The sequence below is a fragment of the Archocentrus centrarchus genome, chromosome 24 (genome assembly GCF_007364275.1).
Source record: "Archocentrus centrarchus isolate MPI-CPG fArcCen1 chromosome 24, fArcCen1, whole genome shotgun sequence".
NCBI lineage: Eukaryota > Metazoa > Chordata > Actinopteri > Cichliformes > Cichlidae > Archocentrus > Archocentrus centrarchus.
This window is the reverse complement of record NC_044369.1, coordinates 16,954,412-16,976,812: the sequence shown is the minus strand read 5'-3', so window position 1 is coordinate 16,976,812 and position 22,401 is coordinate 16,954,412. Positions and strand designations below refer to the sequence as shown.

At 41.0% G+C, this 22,401-nt stretch overlaps 1 protein-coding gene across 3 annotated transcripts; it reads left to right on the top strand.

Annotated features, from left to right (window-relative positions):
* Positions 1–21,926, top strand: flvcr2b (FLVCR choline and putative heme transporter 2b). Of its 3 annotated transcripts, none has more exons than XM_030722244.1 (10): positions 1–1,098; positions 4,438–4,579; positions 9,484–9,624; positions 10,706–10,773; positions 12,420–12,523; positions 14,237–14,347; positions 15,858–15,963; positions 16,649–16,760; positions 17,880–17,935; positions 19,413–21,926. In XM_030722244.1, exons 1-10 carry the CDS (start codon positions 505–507, stop codon positions 19,488–19,490), a joined length of 1,512 nt encoding a protein of 503 aa, XP_030578104.1. In that variant the 5' UTR covers positions 1–504; the 3' UTR covers positions 19,491–21,926. The 3 variants fall into 3 exon arrangements, with proteins under 3 accessions (XP_030578104.1, XP_030578103.1, XP_030578102.1); XM_030722243.1 differs by lacking the exon at positions 1–1,098 and adding an exon at positions 2,838–3,622 and having other exon boundaries at positions 21,336–21,926; XM_030722242.1 differs by lacking the exon at positions 1–1,098 and adding an exon at positions 2,838–3,622.
* The last annotated feature ends 475 nt before the right edge of the window (positions 21,927–22,401 follow it).

Here is a 22,401-nt window from a genome sequence, read left to right as displayed (position 1 = left end):
GACCTGACCGACTCGTTTCAAGATCCCAAGGCGGTGTTAAGTCCGAGTGGACGGTTACAGCTGGCGCTCCAACACGTGGTACCGCTCGGGAAACCAGACTTCAGATAACTATTTGGTCTCATTACATTATCTGTAACTCCATGTTATTTAATGATTTGGGTGAAAGTTCGACTACCAAAATATCTTCAGCCCCGGGGAGGAAATGAACCAATAGATTAAAGAGAACCGCGAAAACTGCAAGACGCAGCGCTTCTTCTTTACACTGTATCCATGTATGTTTTTTTTAAGCTATAGATTGTTAGGTAAAACAGATTGAACTTGTGCTGCTGAAAACATTACGTTTTAGGCCTATCTGTCGGGTACGGTAAACTTTTGGAAAGCGCTGAATGTCCCTAAATGAAAAAAGGCGAATTCAGGCACTTTCGTTTCAGTTGAGGGGTTAAACCAAAATAGTTGAGTGTCGAGTTTATTCCCGATGAGTATTACGGAGAAGACTTGAATAATATGAGTGAGAAACAAGCGCTAGAAGACACTAAACCGAGAGAGGATCAGAGTAACTGGAAGGCGGACTCTGAGAACCATGTCAAACTGGAGGGGGGCAACGTCGCAAAACCCTGCGAGGACTTGAGCGAGGGGGGCGGTCATGAAGCGCTGCAACCTACCCGTCTTTACCACCGACGCTGGTTGATTGTCCTCCTATTCGCCTCATATTCGTTGAGCAACTCTTACCAATGGATACAGTACAGCATTATCAGCAACATTTTCATGAAGTTCTACAACATCGACACGTTCACCATAGACTGGATGTCTATGATCTTCATGCTGACATACATTCCTTTAGTCTTCCCGGTGACCTGGCTGCTGGATAAAAAGGGGCTCCGGGTCATCGCGCTCGTGGCCACAGCGCTCAACTGTGCGGGGACGTGGATCAAAGTAGCCAGCGCCAGACCCGACCTGTTCGCCGTGACCTTCTTGGGACAGTTCTGCTCCTCGTTCGCGCAGGTCTTCATCCTTGGGATGCCGTCTAGAATCGCGTCGGTGTGGTTTGGTTCAGGGGAAGTGTCCACGGCCTGCTCCATCGGAGTCTTCGGGAATCAGGGAGGGTGTAATGCAAGGTAGTCTTAGAAAATAGGTCATATTAACTTTTAACCTACCTATATATAGGCTAATAGCGCTAGGAATTTGCACTGTCCCACATCTCATAGAACGTCTGCGTAATTACGCACGTTTAAGACCACTCCATCACTTGTGCGTCCAGATAGTGGATGCTGTGGTGGTGGGACAAACAATGCACACAGTCTGAAATGTGACCGACAAATCACTGAGGTCCACAGTTATAGAAAACTATAATGCTTTTAAATATGTCCCCAAGTTCTCAGTGTTTTATTAGAATTGGTTATAGCAAGACAACACATACACACACACACACACACACACACACAAACGACTTACAGGTTTTTTGAAACAGACAAATGGCTTCAAATTTATGTAATCATCAGTATGTGCACACTGGGAGGGCACGCTTGGAGAAGTGTGTGTCTGTGAGCAAGAGAAATTTAAATTTGCTCAGATTTATTGCAAAAAGTCGTGTTGAAACTTTTGACCAGCATATACGTGTGTTGCTGCTATTTCTCACAATGTGGTCCTGAAACAGGGAGCTTCTAAAAAGAATCTGGAAAAACTACACATTTTAGAAGAGACTTAAATGATAAGTGTGATTGGGTCTGCTTAGACAGCAGTGCATTATGCAACAGATAAACCAAGGGCAAAAGTCTGATCAGTAAGTAAGTAAGTACCATACTTAGTGGCATGCACACATACCGTAGATAGCTTTGCAGAAGACAAACGATGGGCTAAAGGAATGTTAAAAAGAAATACTATATATTTGTATTTATTTATTCTGAGACATAGAAAACTGTGTATGAGCTGCTGTTGTACTGTTATAAATTAGGAGCAACGGGGCACGTTAAAATCACATGAGCTTAAAGCGTCAGGATCAGCATAAAAGAGTGCAAAGATCAGCAGTGTGCCTTTGGTAGTTTGAGCACTGAAGTATCAGATTTAACACTTAAAGTTTTTGAACAAACAACACTTGAGTCACCTTAACATCAACTCCAAGTAAATGTCACTGAAATGTCATCATTTATCACTGCAAAACAGTTGGATACAGTTTGAATAAATAAGGACTAACAATCTGGGAATGTGCAAACACCTACCCAGAACCAATGAACAAATCAACTCATCTACTTTTTCTTTTGTCTTTTATAAAAACAAATGTAACAAGATGCCTCAAACGCATTTTAGACTGCTGTCTGGTCGTGCAATAGTTTTTGTTTGATTGAATCTAAACTGCCTACGTCTCAGTGCTTTTCATCCTATCACAATCAGATGTGCAAAGGGCGTCACATTGGATGTGGATTTGTTACATAAGGTTGACACATTTAGTGTCTTCAGGGCTAGATTAGCAGTTTGTTTCTTAATGTATGGTTTACAATACACATTTTAAACAGCTTGCATGCAGAATATTTGGAGTATTGGAGAATTTGGGGTATTTTGTCCAACAGTACACAGATATTTGTAGATGAACAATAACTAAGACTGTAAAATATTAACCAAAAAACTCAAATGAGTGAACTCTAGGCAAGAAAAATAATTAACAGAGGAGTTTGTGTTGATTATCTGTTGTCAGTGTTATTTAACTTGGTAGGAGTGGTTTAAGTAGAAGTGGAAGATTTTTAATATTAATAACACATGACTGCACTTAATAAATAAGTGGCTGTCGGGTAAAGAGGTTCGATGTCATCACATGCAAGGGACTCAGAAGGGACTTGGGGAGACCAGTAAGACAGCAGTAACTCCAGCAGCTCTCTGCAGGCATTTTGCACACAGGACAGCAAGCTGTTAGGACACAGGCTCTCGAATCTTAAGACCACTCACCTCAACCGTTTCAGGGGCCCGTTTCAGGACAGTTGAAATGCCGCAAAACAATACTTTGAAAGGGGACCGTGCAAATTCTGAGCTCAGTGGTGAAGAATGGCCGCCTTCCAAGGCTGCAAAGAATCTTGCTCTAGGCTTTGCTTCACTGCAATGGAGTCCAGGGCCTTTAGGCAGAGCAGCCTCCACAGGGTCCCAGTTAGACATGGAGGCTTTGGGTGATCAGTCGGAGCTGGTCGAAAAGGCTGTGACCAAGCTTTATCATCGTCGCTGGGTCATGCTGTTTCTCTTCAGTGCTGTCTCAGCAAGCAATGCCTTCATGTGGCTCCAGTATGGAATTATTAGCAACATATTCATGCGTTTCTACAACATTGATGCTCTGGCTATTGACTGGCTGGCCATGATTTATCTGCTCACTTACATTCCACTCATTCTCCCCATCCTCTGGCTCTTGGACAACAGGGGCATCCGGGATGTTGTCCTTGCCGGGTCAGCCTTTAACTGCATTGGTGCATGGATAAAAATCGGTAGTGCCAGTCCAGATATGTTCCCAGTTACCTTTTTTGGCCAGTTTGTGTGCTCAGTAGCCACCGTGTTTATCCTCGGTATTCCTTCTTACCTTGCCTCAGTGTGGTTTGGAGAGAAAGAAGTTTCCACTGCTTGCTCCATAGGAGTTCTGGGGAACCAGGTTTGTGTGAACCGTGTCAGTATTCAGCATTTCTTTTTTCTGCTGCAGCAGAGTCTCAATAGTGAGGTCAGAGCTGTCTGACAGCTGCCTATAGATTAGACAGGGCTGGACTGGATGCCAGAGTCACATATGACTAATCGCTGCATGTGTTCACTTCTAAAAGTCAGCCAAGTGTTCAAGTTGTGCTTTAAATTTTATTTTAAACTAATATTAAATATTGAGGTATTCTAAAATGCTCAAAACTGTTATGGAAATCTTGTGAAACCAGCTTTTCACTCTTGTAGTTACTCAGATGTCTCCATCAGAGAGTATGAATACAGTTTCTTCAGTCTGCTTTCTCCTCTTGAGAAGATTACTGAACCTCTTTCACCTTCAGTCTAAAAAGAAACAGTGAGGTTTCATCCCATCGTCCTAAATAACACAGAAAGAAAACCTGAGAAGTCCTCGGCTGACATAAATAGAAGACATCTTAGCAGAAGGTCTGAGGTCAGTTGCAGGGTCAGGTCTCCGGGTTCCGGTAAAGGGGCTATACTATGTGTGACGTTTTGCAACCTCAGCAAAATAGCAAGACCTCCCCAGAATGGAAGGGCCTGTTCTAAACACAATCATTCATAGCAAAAACCAGTAATTAAAACCTTTTAATGCACATTGTGTAAAGCCATTCAGTTAACAATGTACAGGACTTGAAAATAAGGCGCTACAAGCAAAGATTTTCTGTTTTTTTATTTAGTGAAAACAGTTCTATGGCTTTTGTTTTCTGCTGAACCTTTTTTTTTTCCTTCAAATTGTGTAATGTCTTTCCATCATGTCCACAGCTGGGTATTGCCATCGGGTTCCTTGTGCCTCCTATCCTGGTGCCTAATGTGGAAGACGTGAATGAGCTGGCTCATCACATCCGAATCATGTTCTACATAACGGCAGGAGTGGCTACTTTACTCTTCATCCTTGTTGTCTTTGGTAAGATGATCACCAAAAATAACCAAAATGTGGTAAATATTTCCAACATTATTAACAACTCTACACAACCCCCCGCTGTAGCAAAAGCTGTGTCCTCAATACTTCTGCAGATAAAACGAAACTTCATGCATGGCTACGCATCATGAAGCATAGAAGGCCACGAGTTTTTTTATTTTTCCCCATCAGGTTCTTAATATAGAAAAAAAATTACATGAAACTGATTTTACTGTAGTGTGCAACCAAGGTTTATTTGTGAATGGCTAAAGAGTAACATCTCAGTGGTGTCCGCTTCCCGCTTCATCTCCAATGTGCTCTAAAAGGCTCAGACCTGTTGACATGTATTGTACGGGCTTTTTTTCTAGCTCAGGGCCATGGGAGTTTCTTATTCAGTGGATTGACCTCATGATGGTTTTAATTTACATCAATCGTAGACTCTTGACAAAAAGCACCATTCAGTGGGCAAAAAAAAAGTGATGAGATGGACGTTTGTACCAACATAAAAACCTTACGTAAAAGGGAGTTTGACAAAACAAGATATTATAGTAGGACAAGTAAGGTCAGCAGAAATGTACTGAACTCCACAGAATTATCTTGCAAACTCATTTAGTTATGGATAGATGAGGAAAAAAAGAACCTATGGTTCCAAAAGGACTCAGCACTTTGTGGTAGAAGGAAGTGAGATGACAAACAGCATGTGAGTCGCGAGGAACTTTTTTTTGTTGATTCCTTTTCAAATGTGGTATTTGTTGAGAAACCCAGAATCACGTGCTGTGCCATTTATGGACATTATAAATAAGTGTTTAATCAAAACACAATAAATATGTGTTACTTTTATATATAGCACACTGGCTGGCTAAGAGAAGCAAGATCCATGAAAATGCTGCTGTCCTGCTGTGTGGGGCGGGGGGGGGGGGGGGGGGGGGGGGGGGGGGGTGGCATCCCTCATAAGCATTCTGCATTCCTAAACACAAAAGGATGCTTGTGAAGGAATTTCCTAGTAGTACCATGCACAGCATTTAGACAGACCATACAGTCAGTCAGTGTTAGTGTTTTGACTATAGTCTCCTGTTGTCAATTATTCACTATGAAATGCAAACCTCAGCTCATTCATTGCTTATGTGACTATCTGGTCAGTCACATGCCATTTGCTTTCATGAACACACTTCATAATTGTTTCAAATTTGCCTGTGCCCCAGTAAGCAGTTAATCATACATGTATTCATATGTGATTCCAGGAGTAACGTAAGAGGACTGACAATGCCCGTGTGTGTTTATGGCTGGAGAAAGATAGTTTAGCTTAAGCACTGGGTAAGCTGTCTGCAACATGACTAAATTCAGCTACCAGCACTTTAACTAATTCACACAAAATGCCACACAAAAACAACAGTTTAATAGGGATTTTTGTGATTAATGTGCTTGAATTGGCTCAGTTTGGATGGTGTAAGCAAGACACATGAAGAAGATTGTTATATAAGGTACTTGTGTATCGTGTACTGTAGTTTATTGAGGTTCTTGCAGTTACATTACTGCTAACCATGTAATGCTAACTTGTTTGCAGTTTAGGACATGTGACAGTGTAGGTTCAAGTAAATAAGGCAACAGTCACACAGGCCTAGAAACTGGCGTGCATCCACTTGATAACCACAAGTCTCAAGGAAGAAATGTGTATTCCCTGAGCGGTCGGTGAAACCAGTCTTGCAGTTGCTTTGGTTGCTAGCAGATTGCCGCAGAGGTCCGTAGTTTGCATAGAATACACCAATTTGTCTGCAAACACTCCAGCTACTCTCAGAGGAAGTAAGACTGTGAAAGGTGCAACACAAACCAGAAACGGAGACTGTTTGCCTTCAAAGTGCTGAGGCACAACTTTCCCTGTTTCTGGTTTGTGTCACACTTTTTTAAAAATTTTGTTACCATTTGGCTAGTAGTTAGCGAGTGTTTGCAGACAAGTCAGAGTCTTCCATGCAACCACAGGCAACCATGTCAATCTGCTAGCAACCAAAGCAATCACAAGGAGTTTTTTTTCAGCACTCTCTTTGTGACCGATTTCACCCAGTGAGAGCCAGCGACCTCCAGGAACCACTCAACCAACAACATACACATTTTTTCCTTCTGACCTGGGGTTGTATCGCATTCAGTATGGTGAACAACTCTTGAGCAATGTCTACGTGATGTCACACGATAAACCTCTAGTGACAGGAGAAGGGAGATAGATTAGGACTGAGTCTGCAGTGATGCGGATGCTGCACCGGTCTGTTGTAGTGAAGAGGGAGCTGAACGTGAAAGCGAAGCTGTCGATTTACCAGTCAATCTACGTCCCTAACCTCACCTATGGTCACAAGCTTTGGGTAGTGACTGAAATGAATACAAAGTGAATACAAACAGCAGAAATGAGCTTCCTCCGAAGGGTGGCTGGCCTCTCCCTATATATATAGATATAGGGTGAGGAGTGCAGCCATCCAGGAGGGGCTTAGAGTAGAGCCGCTGCTCCTCCACATCGAAAGGAGTGAGTTGTGGTGGTTCGAGCATCTGACTAGGATGCCCCCTGGGTGCTCTTTGGTGACGTAGTCCAGGCACGTCCTACCAGGAGGAGGCCCCGGGGTAGAGCCAGGACACGCTGGAGAGATTATATCTCTCAGCTGGCCTGGGAACCAGTGTCCCCCCGGATGATCTGGAGGAGGTAGCTGGGGAGAGGGAGGCCTGGGCTTCTCTGCTTAGGCTGCTGCCCCTGCGATGGATGGATGGATGGATGGATGGATTGAAATAACTCAAACTTTGGTTTTGTTTCCAGTAGTAGAAACAAGCGTCCATAATAACGTGCCTCTAAAAGGTAATGCAATATTAAAGTTGGATCCTAAATTACTCCTAACCTAGCAAGAAACAGACTTAAAACAAAATGCTCTTACTGGAAAAACTAAACTAAACTCCATGTAGTGCCTGTTACGTCAATCAAAGTCCTTTTTTAAGCAAGTCTCACAGACATCTTGGATCAAATCCAGGTGAGTATTATGAAGCCCCTATCTACATTCATGTGGAAAGAGACATAACTCTAATTTCAGTGATTACTGCAACATAAAAAAAACAAACTGCATATTTTGAATAACCACTGGAATCAAATGAAAATGCTTCAAAAGTCTGGCAACTTTGCATCAAGTTACCTATTACAGTTTCACAACACCATGACTCCTGACGTGGTTGGGATTTGGCGCTTCTGTTCTGGCTCGAATTTTGAGCCACAAAGGCTGCCGCATCATTTCAACACATCATCATCTGCACATCATACTAGTGTGGCAGAGATTTTTTATCATCATAAATTTTCAGAGGAACATGTTAGACAGACTTCTAAAATATTTATATATTGCAGGGGCTTGATGCTTTCATCCACTTACAGTTAAGTGACGGTGGTAGTGAGAAAAAGATGTGACTTATGTTGTTCTTGGTTACTCTGGTGTGATAATTCACGCCAGGTGGCTGCAGTAGTTTCATGACACATATATACTAGCTCACTCTCATGCATACATGCAAGATGCCATGTGTGAGGGTTGTCCTGCTGGCAGGACCATCTGTAGCCCTGCAAAAGGGCTGTGAGTCAGCAGGGCAGACAAAGTCCCAGGATTGAGAGATTTGCATAAACTGCGAGGTGAGAGAAGATGCTTAGCTTCTGCCTTTCCTTAAAACAATCAAGTAAGTTAAACTTGGAGACCATCTGCTTTGACACATGAGAAGTTCCTGTTTACTAAATAAGACTAGTCATTATGATTATGATGCATAAGCCATACAGGAATATTTTACAGATCAGTCTGAGAACTACAAAGGTTATTTTGAATAAAAATTTGCATTCACCCATGTACACGCATGCAGTAAAATGCAGCTGAGAACATCGTATAATTTAAGTTACTTCACCTGCAGTGGTAGAGCAGTAAAAGTGTAGGGCAGTTTTATTGGATTAGTGAGAACAGGTTACTATACACAGACCCTCCTGTCAGACTCGCTGAAGGGAAAAAAGGTTCCTGTGGATCAGCTCCAAGAGACACAAAGACAGACATCTGTTTATCCCCACAAGGCCTGAGAGCAAGTAGTTCCACTGAGGAGAAAGGCCAACTTAAACAGGTCACATAATGGCTACCACCTCAACAACTGACAGTCTTCAACACCAAACTGTGGCTGATTTTCAGTGGAGCAAATGAGAGCATAGTTCATATGTGGAGGCGTTTTGAGCCTGTCCAGTCTTGCCTGAATGTGTCCTTGAACAAAATTGACGTGGCTCTTTCAGGCTCCATACCTTTCTAGGAAGAAGCACGTGGCCTTGGAGAGGAAACACAGTACGCAGCCGTAAACCCGTTTTAAGCACTCTGACACTGATTGCTACTTTGATTGTAAAAGGTGGATGTAGCCACCGTGACATCACCCACTGGACTGTAAACTCCTGCTTTGAAGTTTTGGTTTAGTGCAGTATTATGTCATCAAGCAAGTTAGGTATGTCACACAGACACAGGTATCTGCTAATAAGAGCTAAGTAACATTAACACTAGCTTTAAAAGTTGAGAGGTCCAATTCAAAGACTCAGATTAGCCTGGACGGCTACAGATGCCTGTGTTGCATCCACCTGTCAGTCAAAGCAGTAATACTTGTAATAATGCAAATTTTAACCCTTAAGGAAATTGGAAGGGTGTGGGAAATTAGTTTTAAAGACCAAAACCATTTTTACACTTTGTTGTAAACACACTTAAACTTAGGCCCTCTAAAATGGAAGTCAGTGAAGTTTGATTCTCTTTTGCCTCAAGTGTGCAGTTGTTTGAAGGACTTTTGCATGGCTTCCATTGACTCTCCCTGTTCTCCTCTAACTGTTGTGCAGGCCACTGCTGTGGACTGTGTTTCACACTGTTGTCGATCTTTCCATGTGTCAGTTTTCCAGGACCGTCCTAAAATTCCTCCGACTCAGGCCCAGGCCACAGCTCGTAGCATCCCGGCAGAGCAGTATTCCTATATAGCCTCCATCCGAAGGCTGCTGTGCAACAGGTCCTTCATGCTCCTCGTCATCACCTATGGTTGGTCATCACTCTTTTCTAAACTACTGTTAAATTGTGTTTTCATTAACTTTTTATAGCAGACTAAAAGATTTTAAATGGTGTGTTGAAAATTATAATTCAACATTAGTAATTTGTGAAAATGTATGTGAGTGTAAAGTTATTAAGTTCGACTTTATTTTAATGAATGCAGCCTCTGCAGAGACTGAGTGAGACAGAGCTCCGTATTAAAATTGGATTCAAGCAGATCGGGAAGAAAGTAGTATGAATTCTCATAGTTAGGGTTAAACCAAGTATTCCAACTGATAACGGTCCTGACCCAAAATGTTTGCCATTGATTCTACCATGGATTTCAGGTAGACTCAAGATTGAAAATTCCATCCGTAGTGTAATGGTGTTTATCTTATCATCAAATTATGTTGTTCTGCACGGAGGTCATGGACTTACTGCACTATTCCTCCAGCTCATAACTGGGATTTACATTAAGAGGTCCAGAGTTCATTTATAGCCTGATAACGTTTAACACGTGTGTGTGTGTGTGTGTGTGTGTATGTGTGTGTGGTCAGTGTGACCCTAAGATCAAAGATATGATGAAGTGGAAGGAGTCTGAGATATGAATTTGTTTCTTTTTTGGAGCTCTAAGAAGTAATCATTTACTTGAGAAAAAAATAAGAATGAAATTAAAAATTAAGTAAAATCTAAAGATGATTAGATTAGACTTCTATCATTTTATAATACTACTACTACTACTAATAATCAAATAATAAAAAAAGAATTGTCTCATTAATTAATTATGAAAATTATGAAAAGCTGCAGCTATTGTTTTCTAAGTGTAGACATGGATCTGACTCTCTAATCCTTTGTTGTTCTGCGAGTGAGCCTTTGGGTAGCGCTGCACGCTTCACCAGCATCTCAGATTTACCTGATAGTCACAGTTGCCTCCACCTGCCCCCATTTATCCTTGGTTTGGGATCATTCTCTGCCTGATTAGGTTCATTAGAATCAATAGAACAAGAATATTTCATATTTCAGTTAAGCAAAGTTAGCTTCATGCTTCCTGAAAAGTGGGGGCTTTTAATTGAGTGCATTTCCAATTTCGCAGGTCTGAACGTTGGTTGTTTTTATGCTGTCGGGACCCTGCTGAACCGCATGATCATCTCGCATTACCCTGTAAGTCCATTTCCTCTGCAGTCATCTCAAATCTTTCTACTGCCTGAAGCTCTACTTACATTTCCCATAGTTTGACATAGTGATACTTGAATAGATGAATAGTTAGACTTAAATAGTCAAGTGTAAGGTTTACTAAAGGGCACTGTAATAACAGATTTACAGTACCATAAACCAAGCTGAACCACCTGCTCAGCTGCTCATTAATGCACATATCTGATCAGCCAGTTACAACAGCCGCAGCTCAGTGCATTTAGGCATGTCGACACGGTCACGACAACCTGTTGAAGTTTGAACTGAGCAATAAATGGGGACGAACGATGATTTAAGTGATACTGAACGTGACATGGTTTTTGCTTCCAGACAGGCTGGTGTGAATATTTCAGAAACTGCTGATCTGCTGGAATTTTCCCACACACTTATCTCTAGGGTTCACAGCCCACAATTCAAAACAGAGAAACTATCCAGCGAGCGGCAGTTCACTGGGTAAAAACACCTTGTTGATGCTGGAGGTCAGAGAAGAGTGGCCAAACTGCTTCAAGCTGCTGGGAGGGCAGCAGTAACTTCAAATAACCACTTGTTACAACAACCAAGGTATGGAGAAAATCATCTGGCACTGTGAACGCACAACCTTGAAGCAGATGGGCTACAGCAGCAGAAGATCACACTGGGTGCCACGCCTGTCAGTTAAGAACAGGAAACCGAGGCTACAGTTAACAGAGACTGACCAAAATTGGACAACAGAAGTCTGGAAATGTTGCCTGGTCTGATGAGTCTCGATTTGTGATGGAAGAGTCAGATGGCAGGGTCAGAATTTGGCATAAACAACATGAAATCATGGCTCCAACCTGCCTTCGGTTCAGACTGGTGATGGTGGTGTAATGGTGTGGGGGATATTTTCTTGTTACAGTGCCAATCTTAGTGCCAATTGAGCATCTTTTAAACACCACGACCTCCATGGCTATTGTTGCTGACCATGTCCATTCCTTTATAACCAGAGCGTACCCATCCTCTGATGGCTGCTTCCAGCAGGATAACACATCGTGTCACAAAGCTGAAATCAACTCAAATTGCTCACTGCACTCAAATGGCCTCCACAGTCACCAGATCTCAATCCAATAGAGCGTCTTTATTGTGTGGTGGAGGAGTATCATGGATGTTTCCAGCACCTTGTTGACTCTATGCCACAAAGAATTAAGGTAGTTATGAAGGCAACAGGAGGTCCAACTTAGTACTAGCAAAGTGTACCTAATAAAGTGTCTGATGAGTGTATGCTGGTCCAGATGATAACCCACATTTTGCATGTATACTGTAACAACAGCTTGCCTTCAAAGTAAACAACCTATGCTAATGGCAGCCTAGCAGTCCAAACATGTGACCTACTCTAAATATTTGGTGCATTATGAAATATAAAAAATATGACAAAGGAGCCTGCACACTGTTTTCAAAATTTCTTTCTGTCAGCATTTGATATCCTGCCTTTGTACTATTTTCATTTTTTAACACAGCATTAAAATTATTCACAGATCACTGGATCATAAAGGTGCTTAAGCTGCTTAAATGCAGCGAATTCACCCTCCAACATGCCTCAAAAACTATGCAAGGCCATAAGATCATCAGCTCCCCTCATTTCTTTCACTGCTTTTTAGGGAGAAGAAGTGAATGCTGGGAGGATTGGCCTTACCATTGTCATCGCTGGGATGGTTGGCTCCCTCATCTGCGGCGTTTGGTTGGACAGAACAAAAACCTACAAGTAAGGCGAATATCAAACAGGGAAAGTACGAGAGCAGCGATTCTTCCAGAGGAGGTGTTGTGTTTGAGGGGAAAAACGGATGCACGAGGCGCGAGATAACATCATATATCATGTGGAACGAAACTGAGAAAGAAAAAGCAGAGCGATGGACTGATATCCTAAAAGTTTATCACTTTTTCCGTGCCACCAGTAAGCAGCCACATAAGCTCTGTTCTTTGCTGTTTATTGTCTTTTCCCCTCTGAACCTGCATCTTGCAGACCTTGTTTAGTGTTTGTGTTAGCTGTTGGCGCTCTGCATCTGTTTGTTCAGGTTCAGCATCCTGCGACCTCTTTGAACTTTTGCTCCTGCCCTATGGGCTCTCAGGCTGTGTAGCGACAGCCATCCGATCGACCTCCTTCTGGTGCAGCTACAACAGCTTTGTACTTCAAATGGAGGAAATACATTTTTAATGCTTATTTATTTACTTATTATGAGGTTTTGGATGTATAAACTCAAGTTTCTTTCACAGTGTGTGTTTTGGGAGAGCAAACAGAGATGGTGTTTCCCTTCAGTGTTTATTGCGTTTAACTGTGAGGTGTAGGCTAACAAAAGGTTTGGAATGCATGTCCTTCCTCCCAAAACATTTACAAAGGCCCTATTTTTTTTTTCTGTGAGTACAGTAAAACAAACAAAAAGGGTACATCAAGCCATCCATTTTCTTCCGCTTATCCAGTTCAGGGTTACGAGAGGGCTGGAGCCTATCCCAGCTGCCTCAGGGCAAGAGGCGGGGTAGACCCTTGGACAGGTCGCCGGTCTGCCATGACGCTAACACAGAGAGACAGACAACCATTCACACCTGTGGGCAATTTAGAATCGCCACTTAACCTTACCCCACTAACTGCATGTCTTTGGACTGTGGGAGGAAGCCCTGATACCCGATGAGAACCCACACAGACACTGGGAGAACATCCAAACTCCACACCTAAGCTCTGCAAAACCAAGATGGTGGTTTCTAACCCAGGATCTTCTCACTGTGAGGCAGCAGTGCTAACCACTGCGCCACTGTGCTGCCCGAAAAGGGTACATGGGTACATACTATTGAAAACTTTAGTCTACAGCACTACTACTGGCCAGATATTCACATTGATGCTCATGCAGAACACAATTTTTAGGTGTCATTGGACCAAAAAAAAAATAAATCCATAACAGCCTTTCTGTTGTAACTTTTTTGTGTTTTGCCTTTCTTTCACATGGGAGGCACAGCGGTTACCCCTGTTGCATCACAGCAAAGAGGTTCAGGTTCTGAACCTGCCAGCTGGCAGGGGCCTTTCTATGCGGCATCTGCATGTTCTTCACGTGCCTGCGTGCATTCTCTTACACCGGCTTCTTCCCACAGTCACGCACGTTAGGTTAATCGGTGATTCTAAACTGCCCATTGGTGTGAATGTGCACATGAATAGTTGTCTGTCTCTGTGTAACAGACTGGAGCCTCTCTCACCCCCCCCCCCCCCCCCCCCCCCCCCCCCCCCCCCCCCCCCCCCCCCCCCCCCCCAATGACCCCGAACTGGATAAGAAAATACATGGACTCATTTTCTAAATTTGCTGCAGCTTTAATTTTTGTTCTTTTTTTTAATTCATTGAGAAACTGCTATGGCACCTACATTAAGGTAGCACATTTAACATGTGTGTATAATCATAATAATCACAGATACAAATATTGTTTTTTTTTCCAGGCAGACCACCTTTGCAGTCTACCTCATGTCTCTGGTGGGGATGATAGTTTATGCTGCCACACTCAGTCTGGGACACCTCTGGGTGGTTTTCATCACTGCTGGAGCTCTTGGGTATTCTTTTATTTATTTCTTTAACCCATTTTTTTTTTTACATAAGTAATACTGTCTAAGGACTTTATTTCTACTTAATTCAAAATACACTTATTTCTGTTGGTCAAGAGAGAAAAAAACAGACTGCATCAATATAAATACAGAACAAATAAAATATATCTGTAAAAGTATAAAAAAAAACACTTGAATATGGAATTTATCCTTAGTAGGACAGTAAGTGGGCTAAATATTTGTACATTTTAAGCTTTAACTTGAACAATATTCATGCACACGCACAGTAGAAACCTGCAAAAACCATCTGACAATTTTTTTCATGCCTCGAATTCTGCTGCTGTTCATTTCTTTAGTTACAGCACCTCTGTTGACATTTTCAATAATCATTTACAGCCATGTTTATTTCAGCTTTGGCTTGACAAAACACGTAGACCCTGCAAAGTTTACATAAAAATCTATGTTTGTGCATAATAACCTAATGCCTAAATTCAAGAGAAAAGGTAAAATGTCCTTCTGTTCCTGGAAAAAAAAACCCCACACATGATAGAGAACACAGATGTGTGGAATAATCTTAGTTATTTACCTCAATTTAAATGTATTTCTTCAAGTAAAATCCCCTCACAGTAATGCTTTCTTGGATGTCTGTGTTGCACAGCAAAGCAAACGAAAAAAAGAGTATGTACTGATGGTCAAGTTATGCGTTTGAGATCATGAGTATCTCAGAAAAGTGGCGCACTGCCTTAAAATTAAAAATACACTATTTACTGGGAAAATCATAGCATTTAAATCTCTGAGGGAAATCATCTACTAGGTTTCTTCTGTGCTGCCTCTGTGTTCCTGGAATTAAAAAGCAGATTATTAATCCAATTTAACCTTTGTGTGGCTGTTTTGAAATGATTGCACCCTCAGCAGCACACAGTGGTCTTCCAGATTGGACTTCCTTTCCTGTGGAAGTGCATCGACAGAGTGCAGCAACATGCATTCCAGACATAGCTTTATCCTTTTTACAGCCTGCGCATGGATTTTGTGTTTTTCTGCTCTCGCTCTCAATATCAAAGCACATATAGGGAAGAAATGTGTCTATCTACTGACTCAGACTGAAGTATTTTGCTGCATGTCAGAAGCTTTTGTTTTGAGTTTCACTTGTTGTCACTTTAGTGGAAGGGCAACATTCTGTTATTGAATAAGAAAATCTGATGCCACCGGACTGCTTTGAATAACCTGCTGTTCCTGTTTAACCTCTTCATTGTCATTAACTTATGGGCGTAAGTCTTGAATTCCCAGAAGAACAATTAAATGTTGTAGGTACAAAGTATTCGTGCACCTGTCAGCTGTTATGATAAGGGGCATTTTATTGAACAGAGCCTACGTCCTGTAATATTTGCACATGTAAAATTGAGGTTGTATTACTGATGAAGCACTCCTAACAAATATGGAGCTGCAATTATTAAATTAGCTTGTGATTCTGTTTGATCGGCACTTGTGCTTATTGTGCGTCCCCCGTGCATGTGTCCAGGTTCTTCATGACGGGCTACCTCCCACTGGGCTTTGAATTTGCAGTCGAACTGACGTACCCGGAGTCAGAGGGAACCTCTTCTGGAATCCTCAACTGCTCGGCACAGGTACAGAGCGATGGCCTGTAGAGTTGTTTTCAGTGTGATCGTACAAAAGAAAAAAAAAAGACCAACAGATTGGGATGGATGAAAGCTGTGTTCCCTCCACGGAAAAAGTGAGTCATTCAGCCTCTCGCTGCGGAGGAATTGACTCACTATACTGCAAATGCAAGTTTCCTGGGAAGTTTGGACATAAACAATAAAATGTTACATTAATGAAGGCTGGTATTGTTTTGCCATAATGTGGCTTTGTGTGGGGGGCATAATGAGGGAATTTTGAGTTCCTTGTTTATACTTTTTTTTGTTTGTTTATTGTATCCAGCATCACACACAGCAGCATTTGTAATGCCTGTTCACAAGTAAGCAACATCATAGCAACTAGGCATGATATATTTTGCAAATATATCATGCCTAGTTGCTATGATGTTGCTTACTTGTGAACAGGCATTACAAATGCTGCTGTGTGTGATGCTGGATACAATAAACAAACAAAAAAAAGTATAAAGTATATATATATATATATATATATATATATATATATATATATATATATATATATATATATATATATATATATTATACCAGCCGCAGAAGATGCAAGATGCTTGAAAATGAACACCAAGTTCAGCGATGGGTTTGGCCCCCATCCTTCCCGCTGGCTTTAATCCTAACTATGCATGTTCTGCACACGCAGGTGTTCGGAATTATATTCACCATTTGCCAAGGGAAGATCATTGATGATTACGGCACACTGGCAGGAAACATCTTCTTGTGCGTCTTTCTCCTAATAGGCACAATAATGACAGGTGAGACCTCTCTGACTGTGAAAAACACACTGCTCAGAGTCATAACAGGGTATTGATTTAATGCAGCACATACAGAAATGCATACGAATGGTCTTTGTTGTCACTGTTTCTGTTATGAGTTCACTAATACTCCAGTGGAAGAATACTGCATTCCTAGAATGTAGAACTTGGTTACTGTGTAATTTGAAGGAGTGTTTCAGAGCTGAATGTCATGAATTGAGCATAATGTTATTTTTATTGCACGTAACAAACAAGTTTGCCACTTCTTTACAAGAAGGCTTCTTGCCGCTCAGGGAAAGGGATTCTCTTTCAATATTAACCAACAACAAAACTATTTACAACTAAACTGTTTAGAGGGAGGAGTCATGAACAGTTCCTTGAATCAGACATGCACACTAAAGGAGTGCGTTTTCAGGTAATAAAGGTGATTTTGCAAACACTTATGTAACTTTTTAAGGGTTTAAGATAAATGTTTAACTTTATAAAAATGCTGCGGTGCTAACTTTGTGTACACACACACACACACACACAAAAAAAACCCCTCAACGACTCTTTAATGAAACTTCACTGTTTGCAAAGGTCAGCAGACTGACTCACTGCTTTTTTGTACTTACTCATATGACTGTACTTCTTCTTGTGGATATGATGCCCATTTTAAAAGAAAAAAACTAATATACTTGGTAATATACTTTTGATGTTGTGAAACTACATAAAGGTACTATTAAAAGGCAAGGTTATGATTTTATTTTATTTTTTTGTAAAATACTCTCCTCCTTCCATGGAAAGTTAAGTATTAAATTATAATTGTGCTGTTTTTATAATTGTTCTTGACCCCAGTTAGTCATCATGCTGTGTTTTTTTTAGATTTGTTGCCACACACTCTTTGAAAATAGGGAATTGTCTTATCATTAACTGCCACTGTTAAGACTTGAACATGCATAGGAGCCACCTACTGGATAGTTACTATTATTACTTCAGACCATTAAACTGCTAACCTGCATGTCCCTTTTGCACCATGAAGGACCTGCCGTGTTATTTCTGTCCTTCTCTTTCTTTGCAGTAGAGGCTCCATGATCTTATGCAGAGCTAACCCATCGCTGTGTCTTTCTTTTTCTGCAGCTTTAATCAAGTCTGAGCTCAAGAGGCAAAACGCTAACCTGCAGGCCAAAGCAACCGTAAGTGTTGAAGCAAGCCAACGGTGTAGTGCGCTGTGATATGAAACAAAGGCGGTGGCATTGTAAAGGGAAATAGGCCTTTTCCACAGAAGACATTTTGACATGGCAGTGTAGGAAAAGCTTCTTCTTCAGGCTCCTCCTTTTTGGAGATGTCACTGTGGGTTATCTGCCTCCAACTCCTCCGATCCCTAACAAAGCGCAGTTCCTCTCTGGGCACCCTATCATATGCTTTTACTAGATCCACAAAGACACAGTGCAGCTCCTTCTGGCCTTCTCTATACTTCTTCATCAACACTCTCAGCGTAAACCTCAAATCTGCAGTGCTCTTTCTGGGCATGAATCCTAGAGCTGCTCGCTGATCGTCACCTCTCCTCTTAACTTAGCTTCAACAACTACTTCTCATAGCTTCATGGCTTTTTCAGCTTTATCAGCTTTAACTCTGTACATCACCCTTGTTGTACCAGTACACTTCTCCATTCCTCAGGCATCCTCTCAGTCATGCTAAACAATCTGGATAAAAAGTCCACTGCCTTCCAGTGCAAAAAATAGAATAAATAATAAATGTAAAAAGAGTGTCAAAATGTCTACTGTGAAAAAAATCCGCGTGTTAAGTGTTTGTTTGTCGAGTGATAAGTCTTATGTGCATCCCGGACGAGGAGTATTTTTCTGCATGTTTGCAACAATTTTGCCAAAGGACATTGCTGAATATTTACTGACTCTGTACACACTCTGCTCATAAAAATATTTCCACTTGCCTGCATGAAGCCATTTCACAACATGGCATCAGTAAAAGTTAACAACCAGTTGTATATCTTAAAAGTTTATTGAACTTGTCTGGATACTGTCAACCGTTAGCACTTCATGGTTGTGACTTTCCTCTGTTCTTAAGTCGTTCTGTCACCATCTTTCTCTTTCTGGGTGGGTCTCCAAGCTCTGAGGTGAAGTTACCAACAAGTGCTTAAAGTCTAATTGAGTCTTCCAGTCTCTCGATTCTTCTTTAAAGTGGACATAATAAGCTCATTTTCAGCTCAAGATTTTTATTCTTGGACTCTACTGAGGCCACCCTCTTTTTAAGACCGCTTTCTTCTGATTGGCTGCTCCTTATAAACTGAATGTTGAAATATCAGGTGTCTGCCTGAGGTTATTGTGTTATCATTAACATAATGCAGAGCCAACAGCAGAAAAAAAGCAAAAAACTGAGCATTAAGAACAGCCTGAGCTTTTAGCTCATAGGAATTATATGTATATACACTGGCATTAGTTTTTGAAACTGGCCATCTTTAATCTGAGTGTGTACAGTACATATGACTGAAAATAAGGTGAAGCATATGCCATCCACTTTAAAATCTTAATATCCAAGCTGTCTCACTCAACACTTCTGTGTTGAAAGATCCGGTTCTGGTGAACTTCACTGCAGACTGGAGCCTCACTCTTCTATAAACTCTGGATGAGAAGTGATCAGAAGCATTTGTTTTAGGCGGAGAGGCACAAGTCAGGACACGACTACGGAGCCACAGCGTTAATCTCCGAGCTGCAGACTTCTTCTCAAGCCTGATCAATAAACTTTTCTGCTTCTACAAAAAAAAAAAAAAAAATCTCAAATCTTAGCTCATCACAAGGGTGCACAAAGGTAGGAGCACAAAGCAATCACCACACACTGCCACTGATCAAGAGCACCTGCTGTACACCCTTTCACTGTTACACCTGTTTTACTGTCTCTGTTTGTTTCTGAAGATCAAAAAAAAAAATAAAAATCACACAATCATGAAAATGTGATTTCTTTTTTCTTTTTCTTTTTTTGGCACAAAGCCTTTTTTTCATTTTCTGAAACTCTCAAAGTACCTCAGTAGCAATTCTATCAAATTTAGCTAAAGTCACTTAAGGTTAAATAAGTTAGCTGGGAGTAATCATTAACCCCTATATGGACTATAAACCTATTGAGTTTTTGGCAATAGCCATGTGATTCGGAAAAAACATCATCACGTGTGATTACAGCTCCTTCTAATTATTCTATTTTTGGACAGCTGATTGGCTCAAGTTCCCCTCATAAATGTGAACGGGACATCCACATAGAAATAAAAGATTATGACTTATCACAGTAATAAATCAGTATAGTATAATGTGATTATACAACTGGTTTGATTCGCTTTAGCGGCCTCATGTTTCAGGAGCGCAGCATGTGAAGCTGTTGCCCTCGGTATGGGTTTGAATGGAGTGAATCACACTGTCATGCTTGTGGTTTTTCAGCCCAGTACTGACTGATTTTCCTGTCCTTCTGTTGCCTGTGCTTGCTCACAGTGCTGTCATCCTGGATCCCCCTAATACCAAGTGTGACACCATAGATTTCATTCAGTTTGGCACTCACAGCCTGACTTAAAATGGACCTTTCTCTAAATGTCACCACAGTCTTTAACAATAAGAAAATGCAAGCGCTAATTGTGATGCGCAAAAGTTTGGCTTGCTACTAACTTTGTACTTCATAACCCACCTTCAGCCGTTCTTCAGTCGAGCTTGTGAAGATGTTTCACTTGGAGTCTTTTTTTTTTTTTTTACTGATTCGGAAATTGCGTCTTTTTTTCCTCCAAGCGTGCTGTGATCGTGGCAGACATTCAGGCACTGATTTTTGTCATGATGGTCACATGTAAAGTTTACTTTGGACTTGTGGGTGAGGCAAACCTTCCTGCACCTTTTTTTTTTTTTTTGCAGTGCTGTGAGGGTTTTCTTTGCCTTTCTGTCCTGCAGACACGTAATTTTATCTCAGAATTTTCTTGATCTTCCAGTGCATGATCTCCACAGTTCCTCTTTTCTGCCAGTGGAAATTTAAAGCTGGAAGATCTCTTATTTATTTTAGCAGTGCTCAATCAGTTAGCTTCATCTTTGACCCCATGATTTAGTCGAGTGTCACAACAAGTCCTGGAACGGTTCTTCATCTTACCTCATCTGTTAATTAAGGTTCTAAGCTGTAATTATTGAGTTTTTCTTATTCATAAGTTTAGGAATGTTTGAAAAAATGCTATTTAACACTCAAAGCAGCACTTCGTTGCGTCAATCATGTTATTACAATTTTTAAAACCTTTGCAAACATATATTCACTGACATTTGTTCGGTTCTTGAAGAAATTAGAACATGTAGCAAAATTCTTTCCTTTCACATTTAACTGGATCAGTTATTCATAAGTTCATTTATCAGGGTGTGTATGAACATAAGCACATAAGCTATCTTTACAACTTTATACACTGTGATGTTTAGCTGAGCTTATGTCAATCCATTGTTTTTCATTACTCCAAAGACTCTTTTGGTGGAAGCTAGCCCAGACAGACTAAAGTCTACAGAGATAAAAGGCATTTTATGTGTTGCATCCATGAAACCACTGATCTTACCCATCTCTTTTGATCTATAGGGTCCTTCCGACTGGCACAATGGAAGCCCGAATGCATCTTCTGTTATCATTGAAGCCAAGCTTTAGATAAAAACAACAACACACACTAACAAGCCTCAAAAATGACTGTGATCTTGTTCTTCTTATACTGTAAAAGAAGCCTTTAGATAGAATTCCCTTCTAAGAAGAGCTCGGGTAGATCTACACAGTGTTGTACATGAATGAATGAAGTCACTAATCAGAAATATTTTTTTAATATTTAAATATTAATGTCATGAGTGGATCTGCAAGACAAATCTGAGAAACTTTTGTGCCTCAACAATTTTATCTGTGTAGTGCACAGCTGATTATGTATAGAGTGGAAACAATATTTTTCATTGTATGCAATATCTGTGTAAATACAGTTTGAGAGATTTAGTAGAAAATTTAGGGAGAGATTTTTAAAGAAATTAGGGAACTGTTTACTTAGAATTTAGGGAAAGATTTAGATTTAATCCATAGCTTCTACTGTGAGGGAAGACTAGGAAAAAAAAAGATGAATTATAGTTGTGTTGTTGTATTTTTGTTACACATTCATGTTTAACATGAAATAAAAACATTGCATAAAGTTCAGATTTGCAATTTTGCCTCATGCTTTACGCTATTGTTTACTATGTCTCACATTACTGTGTTTATACATAAACGCGGTTTGGTGACTGTGCAAACATAACTCAAGCAGAAATGCACCACACCCATTACACATCTGAGAATAGACACATGTAGTACTTTCACACAGTTTTCCATCATCCATTTTCTTCCGCTTATCCTTTTCAGGGTCACAGGCGAGCTGGAGCCGATCCCAGCTGTCATATAGGGCGAGACGCAGGGTACGTCCTGGACAGACAACCATTCACCTATGGGCAATTTAGAATCACCAGTTAACTTAACCCCACTAACTGCATGTCTTTGGACTGTGGGAGGAAACCAGAGCACCTGGAGCACACTCATGCAAACTCCACACAGAAAGGCCAGGGTGGATTTGAACACAGAACCTTCTTGCTGTGAGGCAATAGTGCTAACCACTGCACCACTGTGCTCTTACACAGGC